At 38.8% G+C, this 22,977-nt stretch overlaps 1 protein-coding gene across 1 annotated transcript in view; it reads right to left on the bottom strand.

Moving 5' to 3' along the window:
* Positions 1-1,587: 1,587 nt before the first annotated feature.
* The window catches only part of LOC135083713 (octopamine receptor beta-1R-like), a 101,186-nt gene continuing 79,796 nt past the window's right edge, over positions 1,588-22,977 (bottom strand). Inside the window, exons 3-5 of the mRNA XM_063978428.1 lie at positions 5,782-5,979; positions 2,399-2,566; positions 1,588-1,776 (exon numbers count right to left, since the gene is read on the bottom strand). Of these exons, the coding sequence (XP_063834498.1) occupies positions 1,602-1,776; positions 2,399-2,566; positions 5,782-5,979 (541 nt within the window). The 3' untranslated portion in view covers positions 1,588-1,601. The remainder of the gene's footprint in view (positions 1,777-2,398; positions 2,567-5,781; positions 5,980-22,977) is intronic.

Raw genomic sequence — 22,977 nt, 5'->3', positions numbered from 1 at the left:
AATTCCAAGGGCAGGTAAGTAATTAGAATTACGGCTCTTTCCCAGTACTCTTTCGTGTTCTCGTTTTTGTCCGTTTCCATCGGATGGAGTGTTTCGTGTTCGTTTTTTTCCAATATTTTCCGTTTGGGAGGAGCATTTGCTTCCAATAGATTTATCATTTGATGGCCCAGTTCACATTCCATTGTTACAAAATCTCTGTATTCTCCGATGTTCGGCCATTCAAATTTCGAATTTTATCTTTTTAAATCATTTTCCTTGTTTTTTACATCGCCGTTTACACCCACAGACTAAATGAAATGGAAAAACTTCCTACCTAACAAAATTATACCGAACTTCTTGTAATGTTTTGTTTTAGTTTTAAAAATAAAAACAATGTGCTGTCCTTACCAGTAATTTTTTTTTTGTTATCATCGTTCTTCTGTTAGTGTCCAGCTATTGAAAAATTTGGTGCCAGATCATCTGCAAGTAAGAGTTTTAGCCAATATTTTAGTCAAAACTAGATTTGTCACCCACAGACATAATTCAATTTTCTGACTTTTATCTGAAATTAATCTTCACAAATAAATCACAACCATATCCCCTTTACATAAATACAGCAATTTACACCACCAACTGCAAAACTTTTTAGGAATAGTTTACAAGAATTTGACAATAATATTTTTAATCTTTGTGGTTCAACCAACTGGCTTGAAAATTTTGGTCCGGTTTCCGATTATATCAGCTGATATATTTATTTATTTATGATCCCAACTAATATTATAAATGCGAAAGTAACTCTGTCTGTCTGTCTGTCTGTCTGTCTGTTACGCTTTCCCGCTTAAACCTCGCAACCGATTTTGATGAAATTTGGCATAGAGATAGTTTGAGTCCCGGGAAAGAACATAGGATAGTTTTTATCCCGGTTTTTGAAACAGGGACGCGCGCGATAAAGTTTTTCTGTGACAGACAAAATTCCACGCGGGCGAAGCCGCGGGCGGAAAGCTAGTAAGAATATAAACTTACTTTGGATGTCTAAAGACGAGTCAAAAGAAAACAATCACCAACACATCACAACCCCAAGCCTTTCTCTTTTAAAGTTCTATAAGAATTACTCCGCGTCTTGAGAATTTCAGGATGTCAGCTAATATTGGCTGATGTTGACACACAAAAATAAAACCGTAACCTGAAATCACAACCTTATGCCTTTCTCTTAAAGTCCTTCAAGAATCATACGGTACTCTACGTCTTCGGGGTTACTACGAAAAACTTTATCCGAAGTTTCGATTGTTGCCATCTCTCTCACACAAAAAGAAACTCGTCGAAACGTCTCAAACGGTATCTCCTCAGGTCTTGAAGTGGATGCATGATGGGGTCTTAACGCCCATCATTGATGGGGGTTCAAGATGTCAGCTAGTCAACTAATATCGACATAAAAATAAAACCGTCACTGAAATCACAACCTTAAGCCTGTCTCTTAAAGTCTACTATTCAAACGGTATCTCCTCGGGTCTTGAGGTTGATGCATGGTGAGCTTTCAGGATGTCAGCTGATGTCGACTAATATTGACACAGAAATAAAACCGTCACTGAAATCACAACCATAAACCGGTCTCTTAAAGTCTACTATTCAAACGGTATCTCCTCGGGTCTTGAAGTGGATGCGTGGTGGGCTTTCAAGATGTCAGCTGAAGTCGACTTGACGCAGTTGTTCATATGGATGTCAGACGACGCGTTGGAGTGGTGGTGCTCACGGCGGGGCCGGTAGCAGCATTTTCGGCCAATGTCGCCGCAGAGAGACCTGGTGGAAATGGGATATTACAATACAGGGGATAATCATTATTTGTTTTTTTTGTGGCATATTTAACCGTAAATAAAACTAATAGGTATGTCATGAAAACTAGCATTCAACCTCATTCCTAGCACTAGATTTCTTTAATCGCAAGTACATAGATACTAAAAGACGTAAAAATATAAGTACAGTGAATAATTCATAGAAAATAGAAAATTCTAAACAAAGAAGTTGTTCGTTAATAAGTAATTCTACTTCTGATTTAAAACATTTTTGTGAAATAACATAATAAACTGAATAGAAGATGAGGCTAAAAGATATTATTTACAGATCTTCTAATGATATCAAAAGTATTTTTATCTAGGTCATAGAATCAAAATTAAACGTAGAATAATACAATGTGACCCGTTGGTGTTGTAGATGTATCAAACTTGATTGATTCTTCTGCTCAAATGCAACAACTTTCGTATAGAAACAATATCCAAATTCTCAAAAAAATGACATCCCCATACTAATTGGCTGAACACTGATGACAATCTCCAATTTGCTACACCACCAATGGGTCACCCTGTATAAGTGAAAGAAATAAAAAAGATGAAGGTCTACCTCATGTTCTAGGCCTACTTCGCACCTGCAGCAAGAGTCCAAGGTTTTCCTGAACGCAGCTCGAAAGTCCCGGTTGAAGTAGGCATAGATGAGGGGGTTGAGGGCTGAGTTGAAGTATCCCACCCAGAATACGGCTGCCACGACGGGAGGGGGGGAGGGGCACGCGTCCCCACAGAGAGCTGTTATTATGTACCTGTGGAAGATAGATAGATATACACTATTGTATGAACTAAAGTCGCTGACATGGCCCAACGGATTAGCAAGCTGCAGTGGCAATGGGCAGGGCATATAGTACGCAGAACTGACGGCCGATGGGGCAGCAAGGTTCTGGAGTGGAGGCCATGTACTGGAAAGCGCAGCGTAGGACGTCTACCCACAAGGTGGACCGACGACCTCATAAAGATAGCGGGAAGGCGCTGGATGCAGGCCGCCATCAACAAATCATTGGAGGAGGCTTGTATTCAGCAGCGGATGCCCTATGGCTGAAATGTTGATGACGATAATGACTCTATTGTTACAAAAAAATAATAAACAAAACAAGTATAAAAGGCCATCCAAGCCACGATAGCCGAACGGTGAAGGAGTCTAACCGACTCGTGATCCGAGGAACGCAGGTTCATCCCTGCCACCGCTCGACTATTGTGGTGACCCACTCGTAATACAAGCATATAATTTAGCTTACCACGAGGGGTAAACGGGATTATTAGTAATTAAGTATACATATGTGTTTACAAAATTTGAACCTGAATGCGGGAAGTGCAGGACCGGTTGTTGTGGAAATTCTTACGGTCGAAATGAATTAATTACGAAATCTTTTATCATAAGAATCATTAAAGCATTTAGCTAGTTACTATTTTAAGTCTAAAGCCTGGTCCGTGAGCACGTAGAATTTTGTCCAATGACCCCAAGCTACCCACCCTTATCGCTCGCGCGTAATTATGTTGCTGTCGCGCTCGCACACTCACTGCGGGCGCCCGTCGCACAGTCGCGACAGCAATATAATTACGCGCGAGCGATAAGGATGGGTAGCTTGGGGTCATTGGCATTGGAAAAAATTCTACGTGCTCACGGACCAGGCTTTAGTTGGCTTACGCCCACCGTTTCAATCACAAAGCGCCTGTCAAAGGCCTCCCCTAAGGATTTCCACGGTTCTGAGCTGCCCCCATCCAGGCACTTTCCACAAACTTCACCAGGTCGTCGGTCCCCTGAGCTATCGCCAATTAAGTGGATTTGACTGACGTTATCCTCTACCTTATTTTTACTAGAATAAATTGACTGCATCAAGGGACTTGAATCCACGATTTTTCGATTGACCAGATCAGTCACCTGACTGGATTAACCACTAAGCTGTAAAGCGCCTATGGCAATGTTTTGTTTTCAAGCTAATATCGTGAGTTTTTAAAGTTACAGTCAACGTCAAATAGTTCGTGACACCCAAAGTAACAAAAAGTTGATAACACAACCTTATTCCAATTGTAACAAAAGATATATTGCGAAATTTTTGGCTACTTTTTGGGTGTCACGATATATTTGACGCTGGCTGTACCAAAAAATACAAACAAAAACCTCGATAACCATTCATCTAGGCCTAAATTCTGCCTGACAAATATGTTTTGTAGATACAGACAGATAAAATATAGCAAAACAGAAATAAAACGTTACATCTCCGAAAAGGCATGATAGAAATACATTTATCTCTGTAAAAGAACCAATCCTCTTGACTTAGGGCAGTGGTTCTCAACCTTATATGGACCATGGAACACTTTAGTTTTTGTATTACTCATATTTAGCTGTACTTCAGTGTCCAATAATACACTAAAACGAATCGATCAAGGTTTCCAACTACCCTCCACAGAATCCATTGTTAAGGAGAAGATCGGTCTGTTACATACCGGAAAAGTTCGTTGAATCCACAATTACGATTTTTGACGTTTTCATTGAACTGTTGATATTTTTTTACGAATTGCGTCAACAAAATCGCTCTGGTATGGACCAATCTGCATAAATTCGTTTTCTAAATTGAGTAGGGATTTAGCGTAGTGCCATTTATAGAGAACCTTTCTACATAGAGAGTAAAAATAATGGACTAAAATAATAGCAGCTGCCTTTAACTTTTCTATAATAGTAAATAGAGAGGTAACTCTATACAAGATGTATTAAACAAGCTTTATAAAAAGAAAAAGGTTTTTAAAAATATTTTTTACACTTCACAAGGCAATTTTCACATTTTTAACCTTACTGATTTGAGTTAAGGTCGAAACACAATGGAATTTTTTAAAATGCTACACCCGTTAAAGGCTTAACGAAGCACTCAAGTTCCACATCATTAAAATCGCAACCTTTTACATAAACCAAGCCTCTATTACGCGTTTTAAAAATACCTCCCTAGCCTATCGATCATCAGGAACGGCCCGGGGTCCTATCCTGGAAACCAATGTCCAATTACTCAGCTACACCTGTCTCTTTTCCTCACCCTGATTTATTGAGATGAGAGAGCAAGACGGTTGGGTTGATATGTCGATTTTGGTGTGCAGAATACACACCTAAGAGACAAATGACTGGCGTCGAATGCCAAGCCCCTGTTCCTCTGCTCTGACACGTTCCACATCGACTTACATTCCAGATATATCCCGTCTATATTTATTTTTAAAACAGGGAGGCATTGAGGAGGTTTTAGGTTATACCTACTTCGAATATGGCGTCTTTTGAAGCAATAGAACTAAGTATAAATAAATATAGCTTTCTTTTGACACATATAGTGAACAATATTGAATAGATTAAACTTTTTGTGGACTGTTACCTACTTGGGTCCATTCTGAATAAGCTTCTATTCTATGTAATACGTCAGAATTTAATATCAGTGCTACTTAAATATCAGTTTTACAGAACGAAACGTTTCAGTTCAATTCGAATATTAAGACCAATTAAATCAAGTTTTATAATATGGACTTAATTAAGTCTAGGAGGTAATTCCAATACAAGCTTTAGTATTTTGGATGTGCTAAGTACTACTACTAATTACCTAAAATGGACCGACAATCTGGTAAAAGTAGCGGGAAGCACCTGGATGCGGACAGCGTAGGACTAGTTGTGGAAATTCTTGAGGAAACCTTTGCACATTATTGGGTTGATACTAATAAAGAATTTGAGTCTGTCACATAGCAATAAGTATCAAAAATTTAAAACAGTCATTACAAAGCAATAAGTATCTTCTACCAAGTCGTGCCGGAAAGCGCAGCGTAGGACGTCCACCCAGAAGGTGGACCGACGATCTCATAAATGTAGCGGGAAGGTGCTGGATGCAGGCCGCCACGTGGAACTCATAGCCGTGAAAATCATTGAGAGGCCTATGTTCAGCATTGGACGTCCTATGGCTGAAAATGATGATGATGAAGTACCAAAACTTACCATAAAAAGAAAGGCAGCCAGCACGCCAAGAAAGCCGACATGATGATGCCAAGGGTTCTGGCCGCTTTTCTCTCCCTCTTCATCTTGCTGCTAGCCATGGGTTGCATTTGTATGCTGTGCCGTTCCCTCATAACCTCCCCCATGGTGATCCCATTGATCTGGAGGTGCTTGTCCAGGAGTAGCGCGGCTACTTTACTCCTGTGAAAGAAGAAGGAATTATGCAACGCGAAAGTTTAAATTAATTAAAGAAAAAAAGAGTATTAAATAAAAAAAAAATATTTTGCTGATACCTACATACTAGCAAGAAAATTTTAGTAAGATCGAGATTAATAATAATATTCATATGCGGACAGTGTAACATCCGTTTTTTGACCGGACTACGGGCCGACTTTTACGCCGGATTTGGCGGTGGTGTATGGTTTAAAATGAACGTGTTTACATGCATCGGACATAGAAGTCCGGCGAGAAAATTGACAGCAAATAAAGGATATCCGTTTTTTGATAGTACGTCGTCCGGTGAAAAAACGGATGTCTACAAACGGCCTTACGCACGGCAATTACCTTTCGCATGGCCCTTACTATTCATATCATAAATAAACACCTATAAATATACGAGTAGGAACAACAATTTTATGATCTAGGGTTTTTCAATTCTTTGTAATAAAAAACCGCGCTTTGTTTAGATAATATAACCTATGGCGCAATGTAACGCTCTATCTTGACAGAAAACTTCGTAACTGCCTTTTATTTCTCCTCGTTTATTTAATGGCTCCACAGCTATTCCCTGATCAATTTAGAAAAGGAATTTATGCAGATTGGTTCAGCCAGAGTGGTTGACATCTCGTCGCTTGCCTCTCTAACTGACGTATCTGAAATTTTTTTCGAAACTGAGTTATCTACACCATCTTAATCAATTTTGCAAGACGAATCGATCTGTCTAATCGCCTGAAAATTTTGCAAAATGTCAGTTACGTCAGTTAGAGAGGCAAGCGACGATCTATGGGAAAAAAGTTTATTGCAGAAAGTACTTGTGTATACGACAGTCGCCCGTATTCATAAACATTACTATGAGGTCTCACAGTGCGCGTGGACGCACAGGGTGACACATGAATCAATCACAGGGCTCTATTCAACGCTGTGCGTTCGATTTGCTGCTTCACTTATAGCAAGCATCGTTTGTGAATAAGGGGGAGTATCGCGTTTTTTGCAGTAAGTACGGGAGTTTGCAAAAATGTATGCAGGAAGTTAGTGGGAATACTTCTATTTATTAAACAATACTTGTATTAAACTGTATCCTGTTTTTTACTGGTCCAGAAAAGCGAATTCGAACGGATCGGTTTTTGCGGGACTCTACAAATGGGATGTTTGTGTGAATGGTTAGTATTAAACTACGTATAGATGCTAAATGGAATCCTGAAAAATAGTACCTGCAAAAAACGGGATATCCCCATGAGTAAGAGCCCTAAAAGGCGTGGGTAGCTTTATTACTTTATTATTGCTTAATTAGTTTTACTTAGATAGTACTTGAATCTATCCCTTAAATGCCAAGAAATGAGTTTTCCAACGTTTTTCAACCTAAGAGACGAAGTAGTAAGGTTCAAAATCCCATGGGAACTATGTTCCCACTGCTATATAAAACGTTATAGGCCATTCCCTACTTGTTCCCATATAAAACACATGTCGGGCCCATTATGGAAGTGCGTAAATTTTATTACCCATCATCTGATCATTGCACTTGTTATTACTTGATAGCGCAGGGTTGGTGGTTTGCCAGTTGTGGTTGCGGCTTCGAATCCGGCTGGGGTCAATAAATGTAAGTGTAAGATAGAACATATTTTTGAAGTACTTACTAACTTATTAAATTTACAATTTTAACTGCTGTGTGTATTTTTAAAGCAAAACAGAATCGAATACTTTAAAATACAAAAAATATAAGATTCTTAGTAACTTTCACAAGACTTTGTAGGAACGTCATAGCTTTTCTTCGACGCGGCGACGTTATAAATCTACGGAAGAATCGCTCTATGTAAGTAATAGTTGCTCACGTGAATTTGGATAAATAAATTCGTAAAACACTGATTTCCATTCATTAAAAAAGAAAAAGAAGAGTGAGAAGTATACTCAGCTCATAGAGTATGTAAATTGATTGGTGGTGACAAGACAGTGACAACTGACCACTCCGAAAGATTTTTTTTTCCTTTCTGTCTTTACTCAATTGTTTTTATTTTCAATTAATTTTGATCATCTGTGGCCTAATTCAAATATTTTGAAACAGTCAAAATGTCGTAGATGTTTAGAAGTCGTCCTATTGAAGTTGCAGCGCAGGACTAGACATTGGGGAAATCTTTTTTCCAACACTGGTAGTTTTTGGCTGAAATTAACTTAATTTTTTCATTCATTAAATCATTTCATCGCATTAAACCATTAATTTAAAATAACGACCACGAAATCACGAGACATCACGCACACAGCCCTAAGTAGAAGTTAAAATTTGTATAATACGCGTTTCATGCTAATAAACAATGTAAAATGTGATTCTAAGGGCATAGCATGATAACAATATTAGCCCATTTTCTGTTTATAGCAGAACTCGTAAGTATGCCTTCGTAACATATAATTTATGTCATGAAAACCTAATTTTCAACGAAAAAGTTAAAGCTGTTAGTGAAGCTACGGTTTACTTAGAAATAACTCATTTTTTGCGATAAGAAAAGTAGTAGCAATTTAAAAGGTCGATGTTAGAAATGTTATATTTTCACATTTACGGCCTTTTGGATAAGTAGGAGTAGTAAGTAGTTGGCATAATACAGTAAAACCTTACCTATGACTTTATTGTAAGATGGTTCGTTCGTTCGTTTCAGCCAAATGACGTCCACTGCTGGATAAAGGCTTCCCCCAAGGTTTTCCACAATGAACGGTCCTGCGCTGCCCGCGTCCAGGCTCTTCCTGCGACCTTTACCAGATCGTCGGTCCACCTAGTAGGTGGCCTGCCCAAGCTACGTCTTCCAGATGTAAGATGGTGTTCAAAATAAAAATAAAACATGGAAATCATTGTACCTACTACCATAGGTTCATAAACAGCAATTTACATTAAAACGTTGAAAAACGCTAGAACGCTATTTCATCTAAAAGTATAAGGTAGAGACAGTTTTGGCACTAGTTTCAATTTTGAAACGTTCCTTTCACTGGCTATTGTGTATAGAAACAATAGATATTTTATTATTACGGTGGTCTATAGTAATGTATGATATTTGATTTATTTCTGTCTCTTTCTTGTTTTATACGTAAGTATACGTACGTATTTCTTGTAAGTGCCTATTCACTCTCGCCTTGAAGAGGCCCGGATTATAGTTTTAGATAATTGTTATTTGTTTATTAATAAGATGCCAGCCAAGTTCAATAAGCGTTCAAAAACCTGCAAAAGAAAACACAGTCGAAAATAGAGCCTCCTCCTTTTTTGAAGTCGGTTAATAAAATAGTCCGTTGTGTTCCAAAATTCTTCAAGGAAACAGCCCTTTGATGTATTTAACTTGTTTTCCATTCATTAAGGCACATTATCTTGCCTTTAATGAAAGTGAGACCTAATAAGGGTTTCTTTTAGCCCTTTGAGCCTGTTTACTGAGATAAGTAATTGTTCTTCCAAATGAAAAGCGTTAAAAGTCTCATTTTTATGTGATCTCATTTACACCTTTATAAGTTGCTACAGTTGCTTTGTTTTTTTGTTTAGTTATTGTTTTTGTTGTTTTGTTTCACTGGCAGAAACGAACCTCTATTAAAATTTTCAAATATAACTGAAGGAATATGCCCATTGATCTGTGCCGCCGTTGGGACTCGTGTATAGCCAGGATCTACAGCTTGACCGCCAATAAAAACCCATCAATAGGCCAGCCCAGCCCAGCAATAAGCTATCTTCTTTAATAACTATACCTACACTAACAACGCTTTTTAAAACCTTAAATTATAAATTTTATGATCATTTTTATAGCTAATTTAACATCAAAATAATATTGTGGTAAAAGCTAAATTTAGTACGAATACCTCAATAATCAAAACCACTAAAGCATTCATTGGGCTTAATTTTTATTAACTACACTTCACCCTCTAACCAGCTTTCCGATATTTCAATTAATTGAATTATATTGAAACGTACGCCATTGACAATAATTTCAAAACAACAAAATGTACGGAATAATTAGAACTACTACTAAAGTAGCTTTTGCCCACGACTTTGCCTGTGTAAACATCGGTCTGTCATCACAAAGAGACTTCATCCCTCGCGTCCCTCTTTCAAAAACCGGGATAAAAACTATCCCACGTTTTTCCCTGGGTCTCAAACTATCTCTCTACCCAATTTCATCTAAATCGATTCAGTTACGAATAGAAGTGTGAAAAAATAACCGACGGAGAGAGTTACTTTCGCATTTATAATATTAATACGTACAGTCACCGTCAAATAGTTTTGCGTGATACCAAAAGTGGCCAAAAACAACCTTATTCCAATTGTAATAAAGACACGTTGTGAACTTATTGACTACTTAGGGTGTCACGAACTATACTCAACATCAAATAAACCGCACCTTCCGCGACGGGAACTTTAACGATTTTCTTCTGACACAATCATGGTGCCCCAACAATATTGGTGTTATTTGAAAGCCCAATAAATATCCTTAAAGAAAAACACATTTAATTTCTTAATAAATGATTAACATATACCATAAATGTGACTTGAAAAAATACCTCACTTTGGGCCCACCTATGGGATCAATTAGACCAATTTTTATGGTTATAAAACCAAATAATGATCCGACGTGTCCTCTTTAACAGATGGATAGCGATTAATCCCAACTTGACAGTTTTAAAGCCATAAAAGTTGGCTTTAGCGTAACTACCTATTTTTTGAAGAAGTGACTCTGGATCCTTCCCTAGACACATTTTTGGGGTAAAAACCTTTCCTTTAATGAAATGAAGGTTAGAACTAGGCTTTTAAATGGTGCCAATATTGGTGGGAAGTGGGGATGCATACGTTTGAAAATGCTTGTCGCGGGATGTGCGATTTATTTGATGTCGAGTGTATTTGACGCTGACTGTACGGATATCCTCAATTTCATGAATTTTCCAACAGATTCCAAATTTCACCACATTAAAACAGGTGACAGCACATCTAACGAAACACTGCGACATCTTATGCCAATTGCAATATAAGCTCTTTTGCCTCTAAAATGTATAGTCCGATATCGCCTGTACGTAGTACTTCAAAAGAAGTGCGATTTTCCCACCAATTTTGCAAAGAAAAACAACCTCGAGAACCACAACTGAGGGATCATTACCATAGTATTACCTCGGTTTGCATTAAGGGAATATTAAGAGACCCTCTAAATGAACCCTTGAATACTTAATGGGAAGGTGGTGGGTTGTACTTGTAATCATTTTGATTGACGCGGTCTAATGGGACCTGACGGAAATACACTATGAGGGCCTAAATCTTGTGTTACATATTGTGTGATTCGAGGTTTCATGGTTATAATAACTAAATACTAGTTATACCTATCCTACTAATAAAGGTGAAAGTTTGTGTGGATGTTTGTTACTCTTTAACGCAAAAACCACTGAACGGATTTTGTTGAAAGTTTACAGTATTATTATTTGTAACCCAGATTAACATAAATAGGCTATAATTTATGCCAATCTGTGGCACAAAATTTCACTCGGGTGAAGCCGCGGGCAAAAGCTAGTTTAGTAAATAAATTATAACAACAATCTACAAACTCGAGTTGTGTAATATATGCGTGAAAATTCGAGTGTCGTAAGTGAAAGAAAAAACAAAAGACGATCATATTGGTGGTCAAAATTCCAATGGGAGAAAAAACAAAATAACATCAATATTCGTCGTCGTCGTCAAAAAAAGAACGCCGCTTTTTTGGTGGCCAGAGGGCCTAGTGTGAGTTTACATCAAACTAGACGCTCACTAGTGAGCGCGTCAAAAAATGACATTAAATAAATAAAATAAATAAATATCCTTGGACATTTTACACTGCGCTTCTAGTCCCAAACTAAGCAAAGCTTGTACTATGGGTACTAGACAACGGATATAAACATACTTATATACTTTTTTTTTGTAAATACATACATATTATACATAGAAAACACCCAGTCCAATACAAACAAATATGTTCATGCACACAAATGTTTGTACTGTGCGGGAATCGAACCCGCAACCTCCGGAATAGCTGTAGTCCGTTTCGAACCACTACACCAAACGGCCGACAATCCCAACTAATATTATAAATGCGAAAGTAACTCTGTCTGTCTGTCTGTCTGTCTGTCTGTCTGTCTGTCTGTCTGTCTGTCTGTCTGTTACGCTTTCCCGCTTAAACCTCGCAACCGATTTTGATGAAATTTGGCATAGAGATAGTTTGAGTCCCGGGAAAGAACATAGGATAGTTTTTATCCCGGTTTTTGAAACAGGGACGCGCGCGATAAAGTTTTTCTGTGACAGACAAAATTCCACGCGGGCGAAGCCGCGGGCGGAAAGCTAGTAATGTATAAATGTATGACGGATTGTACAGCGCCCCTAGCGGAAACGTTCAAGAACTAAAATTTTCATACATTTTTTACTGAGTTTGAGTTTACGTGAGTTTACATCAAACGCGCTCACTGGCGATTCATGTAAACTCACACTCAGCCCTCAGTATCGTGTGGCCGAAACACACGATGTTTAAATATCCAACACTATAGGTACGAGTATTTGCTGTTCATGTTTCCAACGTAACATCTTTAAATCTACGATATGAAATACGGGTTTGTGGATTTATAATCGTCAAAAATATGTCCGAAGCTTCGCCCGCGTGATATTCTGTTTGTAACAAAAAGGCCGACTTACTAAAGTTTCATGAAAATTGGTTCAGTAGTTTTTGCATGAGAGTAACAATCCATGTATCCGTCAATCCATTTATTCATCCTTCCATTTCATCATCATCATTTCAGCCACAGGACGTCCACTGCTGAACATAGGCCTTCCCCAATGACTTCCACATCGCACGGTTGATAGCGGCCTGCATCCAGCGCCTTCCTGCTACCTTTATCAGGTCGTCGGTCCCACTCCTCCTCCCATTTATAAAGTATTAAATCAACAATATTAACTAGGGGTGGGGGACTTTAAAAAAGAAAGAGATTCTCAATTTTGTTGTATTTTTATATTTGTTACCGCAGAACTTTTCCTACCAAATGAAATTCAACATCAACATTAACGTAGGAGTCAAATCTTGATTTAAAACAACTTCCTTCGAGTCGTTTTGACAAATTTTCCCCGAGTTCCTGATGTTTATCGGTAGGAAACGCTGGAAAGTTATTTAATACCTTCGCCCAAATATTTGCTTTTACTTGCCTTAACCTACAGCTTATAGCTAAGGAAGTAATATAAGATTTATGTGTTGGTACATATCGTGGGAAATGATATCTGATGGTAACTATACTAGACTTCGCGACTTCGTAAGCGTGGATCCCGTTTTACCCTATTAGGGGTTGAATTTTGCAAAATCCCTTCTTAGCGAGCACCTACGTTTTAAAAGGGGGGGGGGGGGGGTCAAATGTTGCACGGGGGTTCCGTGCAACATTTGAGACTCCTAGCACTTGTAGTTTCTGAGATTTCGTGATGAGTGAATGAGTCAGTCGATCATTGACCTTTCTTTTTTATAGATATTAGTAAGTAGTTCGATTCAGACAAATTTTAATGACGTCCACTGCTGGAAATCCATCCATCCAAGCCATCAGTGGTTGGGTTTTTATTGGCGGTCAAGCTGTGAAGCCAAATTTTTTCTGGTGAAAATGTAAACTGTCATTGGACCCACAGCGAAATTAATCAGAAGAGAATTGAAGAAGTACGAAGTTTAGGACCGACTTCCCTCCAGTGCCTATCTACCATAATGATAGTCTTCTTCTGATCCTACGCAGTCTTACGCCCGTATTTACAAACATTACTGTGAGGTCTCACAGTGCGCGTGGACGCACAGGGTGATACACGAACCAATTGCAGAGCTCTATTGCGTAATATGTGCGTTCTATTGGGTGCTTCACTTAAGCAAGCATCGTTTGTGAATACGAGCGCCTAAAACCTACTTTAAAACTTAACCGCGTGTATGAAAATAAACAACATTGTTCTAAAAACAATTCAGGCCGACTTAAAACAAAACTTTGCAGACAATTAACTTTATCACATTTTAGAACTTTGTGTTCGTAAATTAAGCCTCATTCTTCAGTCATTTGTCCTTGCGTAGTTAAATGTTAATTAGTGAAAATAAATACTCAAATTTTTACTAAGGGTGGATTCGACCCTACAAGAAAAAAGCTCCTCCCCTTTTTTATTTTTTTCTTATACCAAAGCATGTATTTGACCGCAATCGCACCTGGTGTTAAGTGAGATGCAGTCTAGGATGGTACATATCTGCCCTGTAAGTGCCTATTCACTCTTGCCTTAATGGAAAACCAAAGTGGAATCTAACAAATATTTAAGACCGTAGTATTGCATCATTCCTTTTCTGACAATCAGGTTAATTTAAGTCGGTAATACCCTAAATAATTAGCTAGACAAATGCTGCTTTTAAAAATTGTAATTTGTAGTTTGTTGTTGTGATTTATGTTTCCCATCGGAAAATTCGAGACCAATAAAGTTCAACTGTAACCACAAAACCACAGAGGAAACATTCAAACTGTAATTTAATCAATACAAGACACAATAAATCCAAACAATTCAATTTGGTCGCCTTAAAACTTGTTTAATCCAAAACCGCGAAGCCCCGTTTCAACCGCAATCATCGCGCTTTCATCTAAAATCATCAATATTCATACCTCAACTTCATTAGCCAAAGTTAAAGCTTTTGCAGAAACAATTTAAAAGTGAGGGCCGAGAATAGAGCCTTGAGGTACCCTAACAGATCGTTCTAACTCGTTCACGCCGAAACTGGGCGTGATTGTAATAATAATAGGGTAAAGGCGCACTTTAGATCGCTTAACGGTAGGTTTTGGCTTAAATGCTATACAAACTTCCATCTCCTTTTCAACCCCAAACATACAGATAGTTAATTTCATATTTATAAAGGTTATATATAATATAATATTAATTATATGACAGAAATAACCACATTTGATTTTTTAAAGCCGCCCCGTGTATAATAACTCCCGTATTCACAAACAATACTAACGAGGTCTCATAGTGCGCGTGGACTCACAGGGTGACACACGAACCAATCACAGAGCTCTATTCAACGCTGTGCGTTAGATTTACTGCTTAATGTAAGCAAGCATCGTTTGTGAATACGGGCGTAATATACTAACCAGTGTTTCTCAATATAAGAGAATTTACTATTTTGAGAAATAAATGTCTTAAACCTTTGTATGGTGTCAACAACTCAATACAAAAGTAGGTACACTTAATATTCGTTTGACTACATTGTGCAATTCCATTAGTATGTATTGCCCGAATACCATATTACTGGTATTTGTGAAAAGAATTCGGATATGACGAAACGTGCCCTGAACAGATATTTGGAGTTGCGTAGGAATTCCAGTAGGAAATATTTTTTCCGGGAAAAAACTCACACGTGTAGGTTAACCTCTCTTTTTTAACTGCACGGTTATTTTCCTGGACAAGATATGAAATATAGGGTATTTTATATTAGTTTTAAATACGAGTTTTCAAAAGTTTGTTTAAATAACACAGAACAGAACAGGGAAAGGTGAAACTAAATAAAAGCTTGTAAAAAGCGCTTTGCCCTCGAAAGTTTAGTTTACCTAATTATTTAAAAAATAATAGTACCTACCTACATAGATGTTTGAGCACAATATTACAATACAAACATTATAAATAGGTAATCACTATTTTAATTTTGTTAGTTTTACAAACTTGTCTACCATTATGGACAAGAAAAGTATTGACAAATTGGAAGTCCAGCGCTTACTCAGTCAGTGCTTGAGGTATGGGAGCGGCATATAGGAGAGTGTTTTTGTAACGTCAAACGTCAGCGAGACTTTAGATCTCCTTCAGTGGGTCTAGAGTCTAGACAAAGTGCAAATTATAATCGCAAACCAGTCGAAAAGTGGTCGAAAAGCCCCTTTTTTATATGGAGTTTTATTACTCCAAATTTTTTTCAGTAAAGTGGTCTGAGCAATCAGCTAGTAAAATTACTCAAATGAAGGTCGCAGGTTCATAATGTCCTTGAGACAGTCAACTTTTCAATTGAAAAATTATAATCACAAAGAAATTGAAGTTCAAAGTTAATATTAATTACAATAGAATTCACTTTTGTTATCGCTAGGCTATTGTATAAATTGTTGGCTGCTCAAAACGCTCACCTCCAGCCAAATGTTAATTGTAATGAACGCCTACCCATTAGTATTCGACGGACACTACAAGGTAATAGTGATGTGAGAGAGGGTAGCAAGAGTTTATCGATATCGATACGTTGAAAACTCACATCCACCCACCTACAAGGTAGATCGACGACCTCATAAAGGTAGCAGGAAGGCCCTGGATGCAGGCCGCTACTAGCTCAACGGCTAATCATTGGGGGAGGCCTATGCTCTGACCTGTGGCTGAAACGATGATGATGATGCGAAACAATTTTGTGTATGAAATACTTACTGATATTTTATAAATTAAGGTAGGAAGATTAGGTATCGGAAAGCACAGGGAATCTTTTTTTAGCCGACTTCAAAAAAGAGGAGGTTATAATGTTCGACTGTAAGTATGTTTTTTTATGTCTCACCTGGTCGAAAGCAGACCGAAGATGGAAATTTTTCTAATGCTATTCTAACAACAAATAATAACAACATTAAAAATATTAATGTAGCTACATAACTACTTAGGTCAATATTGAGGCTCAAAAATTGTTTTCATATTAAGCATAGGCTTCGTCCGCTTCGTTGGTTGAACTTTAATATTCAGACAAATCAAAGGACAAAATATTGCTGAGTTTTTTTTTAATGTGATACATAGGTGGTATATTTAATCGTGGGCGGGGCACATAGCTCGTAGAAACGATGGCCGTTGGGGCAGAAAAGTTCTCGAGTGGCGACCACGGGTTGGAAGACGTAGCGTGGACAGGCCTCCTACTAGGTGGACCGACGACCTGGTGAAGGTCGCGGGAAAAGCCTGGATGCGGGTAGCGCAGGACCGTTCATTATGGAAAACCTTGGGGGAGGCCTTTGTCCAGCTGTGGACGTCATTTGGCTGAAACGACGACGATATTTAATCGAGTTTTGAATCTATCGATAATCCTACAACCCCCATCCCTAGCTCTGCAAACAAAACAATTGGCAGCGCTGCCTTTAAATCCGTTGAAATTCAACTAAATTCCTGACTGTTGGATAAATGTCTACAGCAGGCGTATTTTAGAAAATTTACTGACAATTGTGTAGCTTCAATTTTGCAGAGAATTTTGCTACAACAAGTAACAGAATAATAAGGGATCATTGATTGTTTTGTAAAGTGTAAATCTGTAACTGCATAGCATAGAGTAGACACTAGCTGTGCCCGCGACTTCATACGCGATCAAAGGCCAATGACAAGTCGCGCGACCCATGACAGTCCACGCGACCTGACATTTGCCTATGATCGCGCCGGCGATGGCGATCTGCACGCGTTGGTGTGATTGAAGCCTTACTGTTACGCCCCTATTGGCTGTAGGGTGATGTTATATGTATAACCCAAAACTTTCCTAGATAAATGGGCTAACCAACACAAAAAGAAATCAATTTGTACCAGTAGTAACTGAGATTAGCGCATCCAACCAAACATACAAACTCTTTAGCTTTTAAATACACAAAAAAATAACAAATTTTAATAGCGAGCTTTTAAAAACTCAGAAAAGTCGTGGAGTATAATCCTGTTGCTAAAAACCAGATTATTTTAGAAACGTTGGAATGTTAGAGAGCACTGCGAAACTAGGTTTTGATCTATTTTGTGTGGGCGAACGTATTCCCAAGGCCGCCTCATTTTTTTAACTTTTACTCTCTACCGAATAAAACCATGTAGATACGGTTACGAAAATGTGAAATATATTTAATATTTTGGCTAGATGACTTCACAGCGATCCATTTTACAGGTCCGATTTATCGTATACGTTTTAGTATTCTGTTTTCAATAAAGCACAGTCGTGTGTGTGATCTCGCCCTTAGAACTACTGACTACATACCTACTTACATACGCTCTCGCCGAATAAAAACATCGTTTTCTTAATAAACTAACCAATACAATTTTATATACAATAAAATTATAATTGATATAGTAAATGGCAATGGACAGGGGGGCATGAACACAGAACTGACGGCCTATGGGGCAGCATGGTTCTGGAGTGGAGGCCACATGTCAGAAAATGCAGCGTGGGACTTCCTTACGGCGATGTGGAATTCATTATGGGAGGCCTATGTTCAGTATTGGACGACCTGTGGCTGAAATGTTGATTCTGATGATTTAATACTTTTCACTAATTATTACAAGTTCTATTTTTATTCAAAGATCAAAGACAAACTTAATTCCTTCTCGAAAACAAAAGCAAAGGAATAAAACTAAACGCCGGAGCCACTCGACGAACTGCAAAGTGCTCGTTCTAACTTGAAAAGACAAGGATTGGAAACGCAAATCGTGATTGTAGTGAAGGTAAATAAGCCAGTCAATTGAAATACGAGTGCTATAGATAAACTACACTGAACTGTCCCACCAAACTCATTGACAGGGGTGCGCCACCATCGTTCAACTATATTGTTTCCAACGTGACAAAAATCGGAACCAGCGATCCGGTATTGACGGTGGCGCCCCCCTGTCAATGTCATGAGTGGGACAGTTGTAGTGGGTCTATACGAGGACGATCGCACCCAGTGTGAGAGACGTGCTCTGGAAAATATATTATTCAGCTCTACTTTTGTAGGTTTTGTTACTACTAATATTATAAAGAGAAAAGATTTGATTGTTTGTTTGTTCGTACTGAATATGCTCCAAAATAACTCTACTGTACCGATTTCTGATAAACATACAGGTGGTGCAAAGTTCGCCGGGTTAACTGGTTTGAATGAAACCCAAAAGGCAAATAAAATCTCATTAGAAAGTGATATTTTAGTTCACGATTACTTCTTCTCGCGATTTTAAAGTCTCCATCGCTCATACGTCATAATGACCTAACCTAAGTTTTATATATTATTATTATTATATATTTATATTATTACACTTGTGGATTTGGAATTGAAATGAGTATAATTTATTATAATACTTATTTCAATTCTAAATCTAAATTCAATTTTACATCTGTTTCAACTCAACTAACATAGTTTTTAAGTGCAATTGTTATTAACAAACTGAGTCCTAGTAACTTGAATAAAGAATGATTTATTATTATTATTATTATGTTTGTACGCTTTGGAGCTCACGGGTCAAAAGTGGCCCGGTCCTTTATAAGGCTTGCGTGGGGATACAGATCCAACACGTAGAGGCCGTTTTAAGCGCAAAATAATCGACAAAAGTGAAAGTGGTGCACATGCTGGATCTAGTCTCTGACTATATCATGGGATGTAGCCAGAGACCAGCCCCAGCCTGTGCACAGGAGCTATTGCAGTTATTGGAGAATGGACTAGGGTTATGGATGAAGGATGGATGGACTGGTTACTGGGCTATGGATGGAGACTACGGGTCACCTGCCTGGTTCATAGTCTGAAAAAATGGCAGGCGGTGACTAGCCAGCGACTAAATGGGCCCCCCCTGGCGTCGTGGGTCGTATAGACCGGACTGAGGGGCAACATTGGCGTCTGCCAGCTCAGGGGTGTAGAGAGGTGTGCTGCGCTTTCTCCGAGGTTACTCGCGGCGTTATGCCCTTTAACACTTCCACCCCTGGAGCATATAGCTCTAGCGGCTCCACTCTGGCCGGCCGGTTAAGGCAAGCCAGAGGTGAAAGTCCTGCAGACCCTCTCGGATTCCACTTCGGCAAGCCGAAGACGAGGGTCTTGACCGACTCTCGGGAGCACTCGGGTTAACAACTGGCCCCGTGGTGTCGCTACTCACCAACAGCTCGCCACAAAGCTGCCCTGCGGGGCTTATTATTATTATTATTATATTTCTCAAACAGTGAGTTACAAAAAACATAACCCCCCTTCTAGCGCAGTCGGGTAAATATGGGCCTTAAGGCCTCAGCCTCGAATTTAGCGGGCAGCGGCACGGGAGCGGCGGCGGCGTGGGAGCGGGGCGGGCAACGCACACCCGTTCTCGAAACAAGCGGGCAGCTCGCACGGCGCTTTAGCGGTTGTGTTGTGTTCGGGGCTGTGTTGTCGAGATATTTGTTTTTATTCGCAAACGAAATGTCTGAACAACGGCGACAATTTTATTTCGATTCAAATTTATTCCTAACGCTCGATTTATTGTAGGCAAAAGAAGGAGTGCGCTGCCCGCTCGTTGCCCGCTCCCGCGCCGCTGTTTCTATTTGATTTTACGCAAAAGATCCTGCCGCTACCGCCGCCGCCCCGCTGCCCTCTAAATTCGAGGCTGAGGCCTAACAGCCAACCAACTTTATGAAAAACACACTACCAGACCTTAAGACAAGCCACCTATATGAAAAGCGTTCAACGTTTTATTTTCTGTACAGAATGAACTGTCTGTTTCACTTAAACTACGTAATAATGAAAGAGACGGTCTCGTTTTAATCGTGGTTGAACTTGTAATAACTGGTGTTGCAAAAATTAAGAATCGCCTGAGGTTGGTTGCTGATAGTCGAAATTCGGGACTTTCGGGAATGGGGTTGGCTGACGTCCTATAATATTACTGATTTGTAATTTATTGGGTGGAAAAAATGGAGAGGTTTTATTTCAATTTCACTTGAAAAGCGTTGAATATTCAATTAAATCTTTTGTTGGTTTAAAGTCTATTTTATTTATTCGAGCATAATATGATGCTTTCATCACTTTATATGAGAAGGAATACATTGACGTTTAATACTTGCCTCATTTTATGCTATTTATAATATTACTCAAATAGATTCCATAATTTCTTTTATTTTCTAATTTATATAACTCTAAGGCGGTATACGTTTTCCCTCTTGATTCTCATTTTTTCGAGTGTAGTTTATTTTTCCAAATTATATTTTGTTTTGTTACGTCAGTCGCCATTAGCCACTTTTCATTGGAAAGTCGCATCTATAATTCGTAAAGCCATCATAATATGCTCTAATAAAGACCTAAAGAATGCTAGATGTTCTAAGCTTATAATCCTGACTGCGGCCGAGCAATCACGCTGAAAGCCTGTCGAGGGAAGGCAGAAAAATTCTTGCAATGTTGCCAGCGAACGCGATATAAAGGCCGCTGTAAGATGTAATAAAATGCTCACGGCGAAATTGAAATCGTGCTAGAGGATCGCAAGGAATATACTCTTAGCACGGCACGTGTTAAGCAAATACGTGATGATTACTCTAAATAGATAAACAGGAATAATGTATGTAAAGCGGGTTATATAAAAATATCTACATAACCTTGCAACGGGGCGTCTTAGCTAGCTCAGTCTGACACCCCGCTGTTTAGTACTAAGTCCCAGTTCGCCTTCCGCGATGAGGGATGTGTACCTATCCAGGATGCCTACAGGGATGTTCGACCAAGGAAACGCACAATCAATAACACAATGGCACTTATAATTCAGGTTCCACAATGGTTTCCTTATTCTAACTTCACTGACTCTAAGTTTATTGTTATTACGAGCAATTACTTTACAGGTTATATCACAATTACTAATTAATGGCAATGAAAAGAATAGCGACGCGCCCGATCCGCGTCCCGAGACTAGTTTACGTATCCGCGAGAGGGGCGGCGCCCTGTGCGAGGTTTAGCGAGTGTTAGTCTGGATACTTATAACTAGGGGGGTAGGATGTGGCCCAATTAGCTCGAGCCAGAGGCCGAAGCCCTCAGGTGAGCGCGACCACAGGGGAAAGGCGTTGGACCTACGTGGCGAGGGGGTGTGAAGTTCAGGAAGGGTGGCAGCAGGATTGCTACCGCAGGTCGGGGATGAGTATCTCATGCACTACTCGGTAGGGATTAGAACCGGTAGGCTATCAACGGTAAAACGTCTCGAATCGACAATTAGATCACCGACCGAGTTATCGAGATACCGAATCAAGCCAGAGTCGAACAGTTAGGGTTAGTGGGAACAATGAGGATAGCTATTCGCTAGGGACTCTGTGCAATGCAGCCGAGGGAACGATAGACGCGCGCGCGAACGTCTGGCTGTTGCAATGGCTCCCGAGCGAATGCTAGGCGCCCGCGGTCGCCGCCGTCTCTTATATTAGCTCGGTCCGTGCGGCGTGCGGCCGCGCAGCCGTAGGGTTGTCAAAATCTCCGTGCTCGGTGCTAGGGCTGTCGATGCGTCGCGGGGCGCGTCACATCCTCCCTTGTTTTGGAGATTTTTACCTGTAAAAATCACAAGTCTGGTACATAAAGGTTCTTCAAGAACAACTAAAAGTCATGTCAATAATAAGTTATTTTTGGGTAACTTCGTGGCGAGTAAAAATTTAAATGTAAAACATGATTGAACTTGTACTTAATCGTTAGCCCAATAATAACTCTCTATTTAAAACATGACGGGACATTAATTTTTTTACTTATAACAATATTAGCTAACTTGGTCTTGAAACAATGTTAATAAGATACCCTTAATTTTTTTTTGCTTACAATGAACTAATTAAACGCTAATTTTAGCTAACTTAGTTTTGAAACAATGTTATTAAGATACCTTTAATTTTATTTTGCTTACAATGAACTAATTAAACGCTAATTTTAGTTAACTTAGTTTTGAAACAATGTTATTAAGATACCTGTAATTTTTTTTTTTGTTTGCAATGAACTAATTAAACGCTAATTTTAGTTAACTTAGTTTTGAAACAATGTTATTAAGATACCTTTGACCTTTTGTTTACAATTAACCAATGAACTAATTAAACGAGTCTGTTGTTTACTTTGTTATTACCAGTATTTAATTATTACTTAAAATATTTATTTAATACAATAATAGTATGCATGGCACTTGTTATTATTATTTCTAGTTTACTAGTTTAATTATTTAAATTAGCATATTCAGAATAGGTATCTGGTTAATGTTCATAATTTATAAAATTATTAAAAGTTATACAAGACAATGGCAGTTGAGGGGTTAAGTTTTAATTACAATATTACTTCTTA

The sequence above is a fragment of the Ostrinia nubilalis genome, chromosome 24, assembly GCF_963855985.1.
Source record: "Ostrinia nubilalis chromosome 24, ilOstNubi1.1, whole genome shotgun sequence".
NCBI lineage: Eukaryota > Metazoa > Arthropoda > Insecta > Lepidoptera > Crambidae > Ostrinia > Ostrinia nubilalis.
Note: the sequence above shows the minus strand (reverse complement) of the source record. Positions and strands in the feature narration are given on the sequence as shown.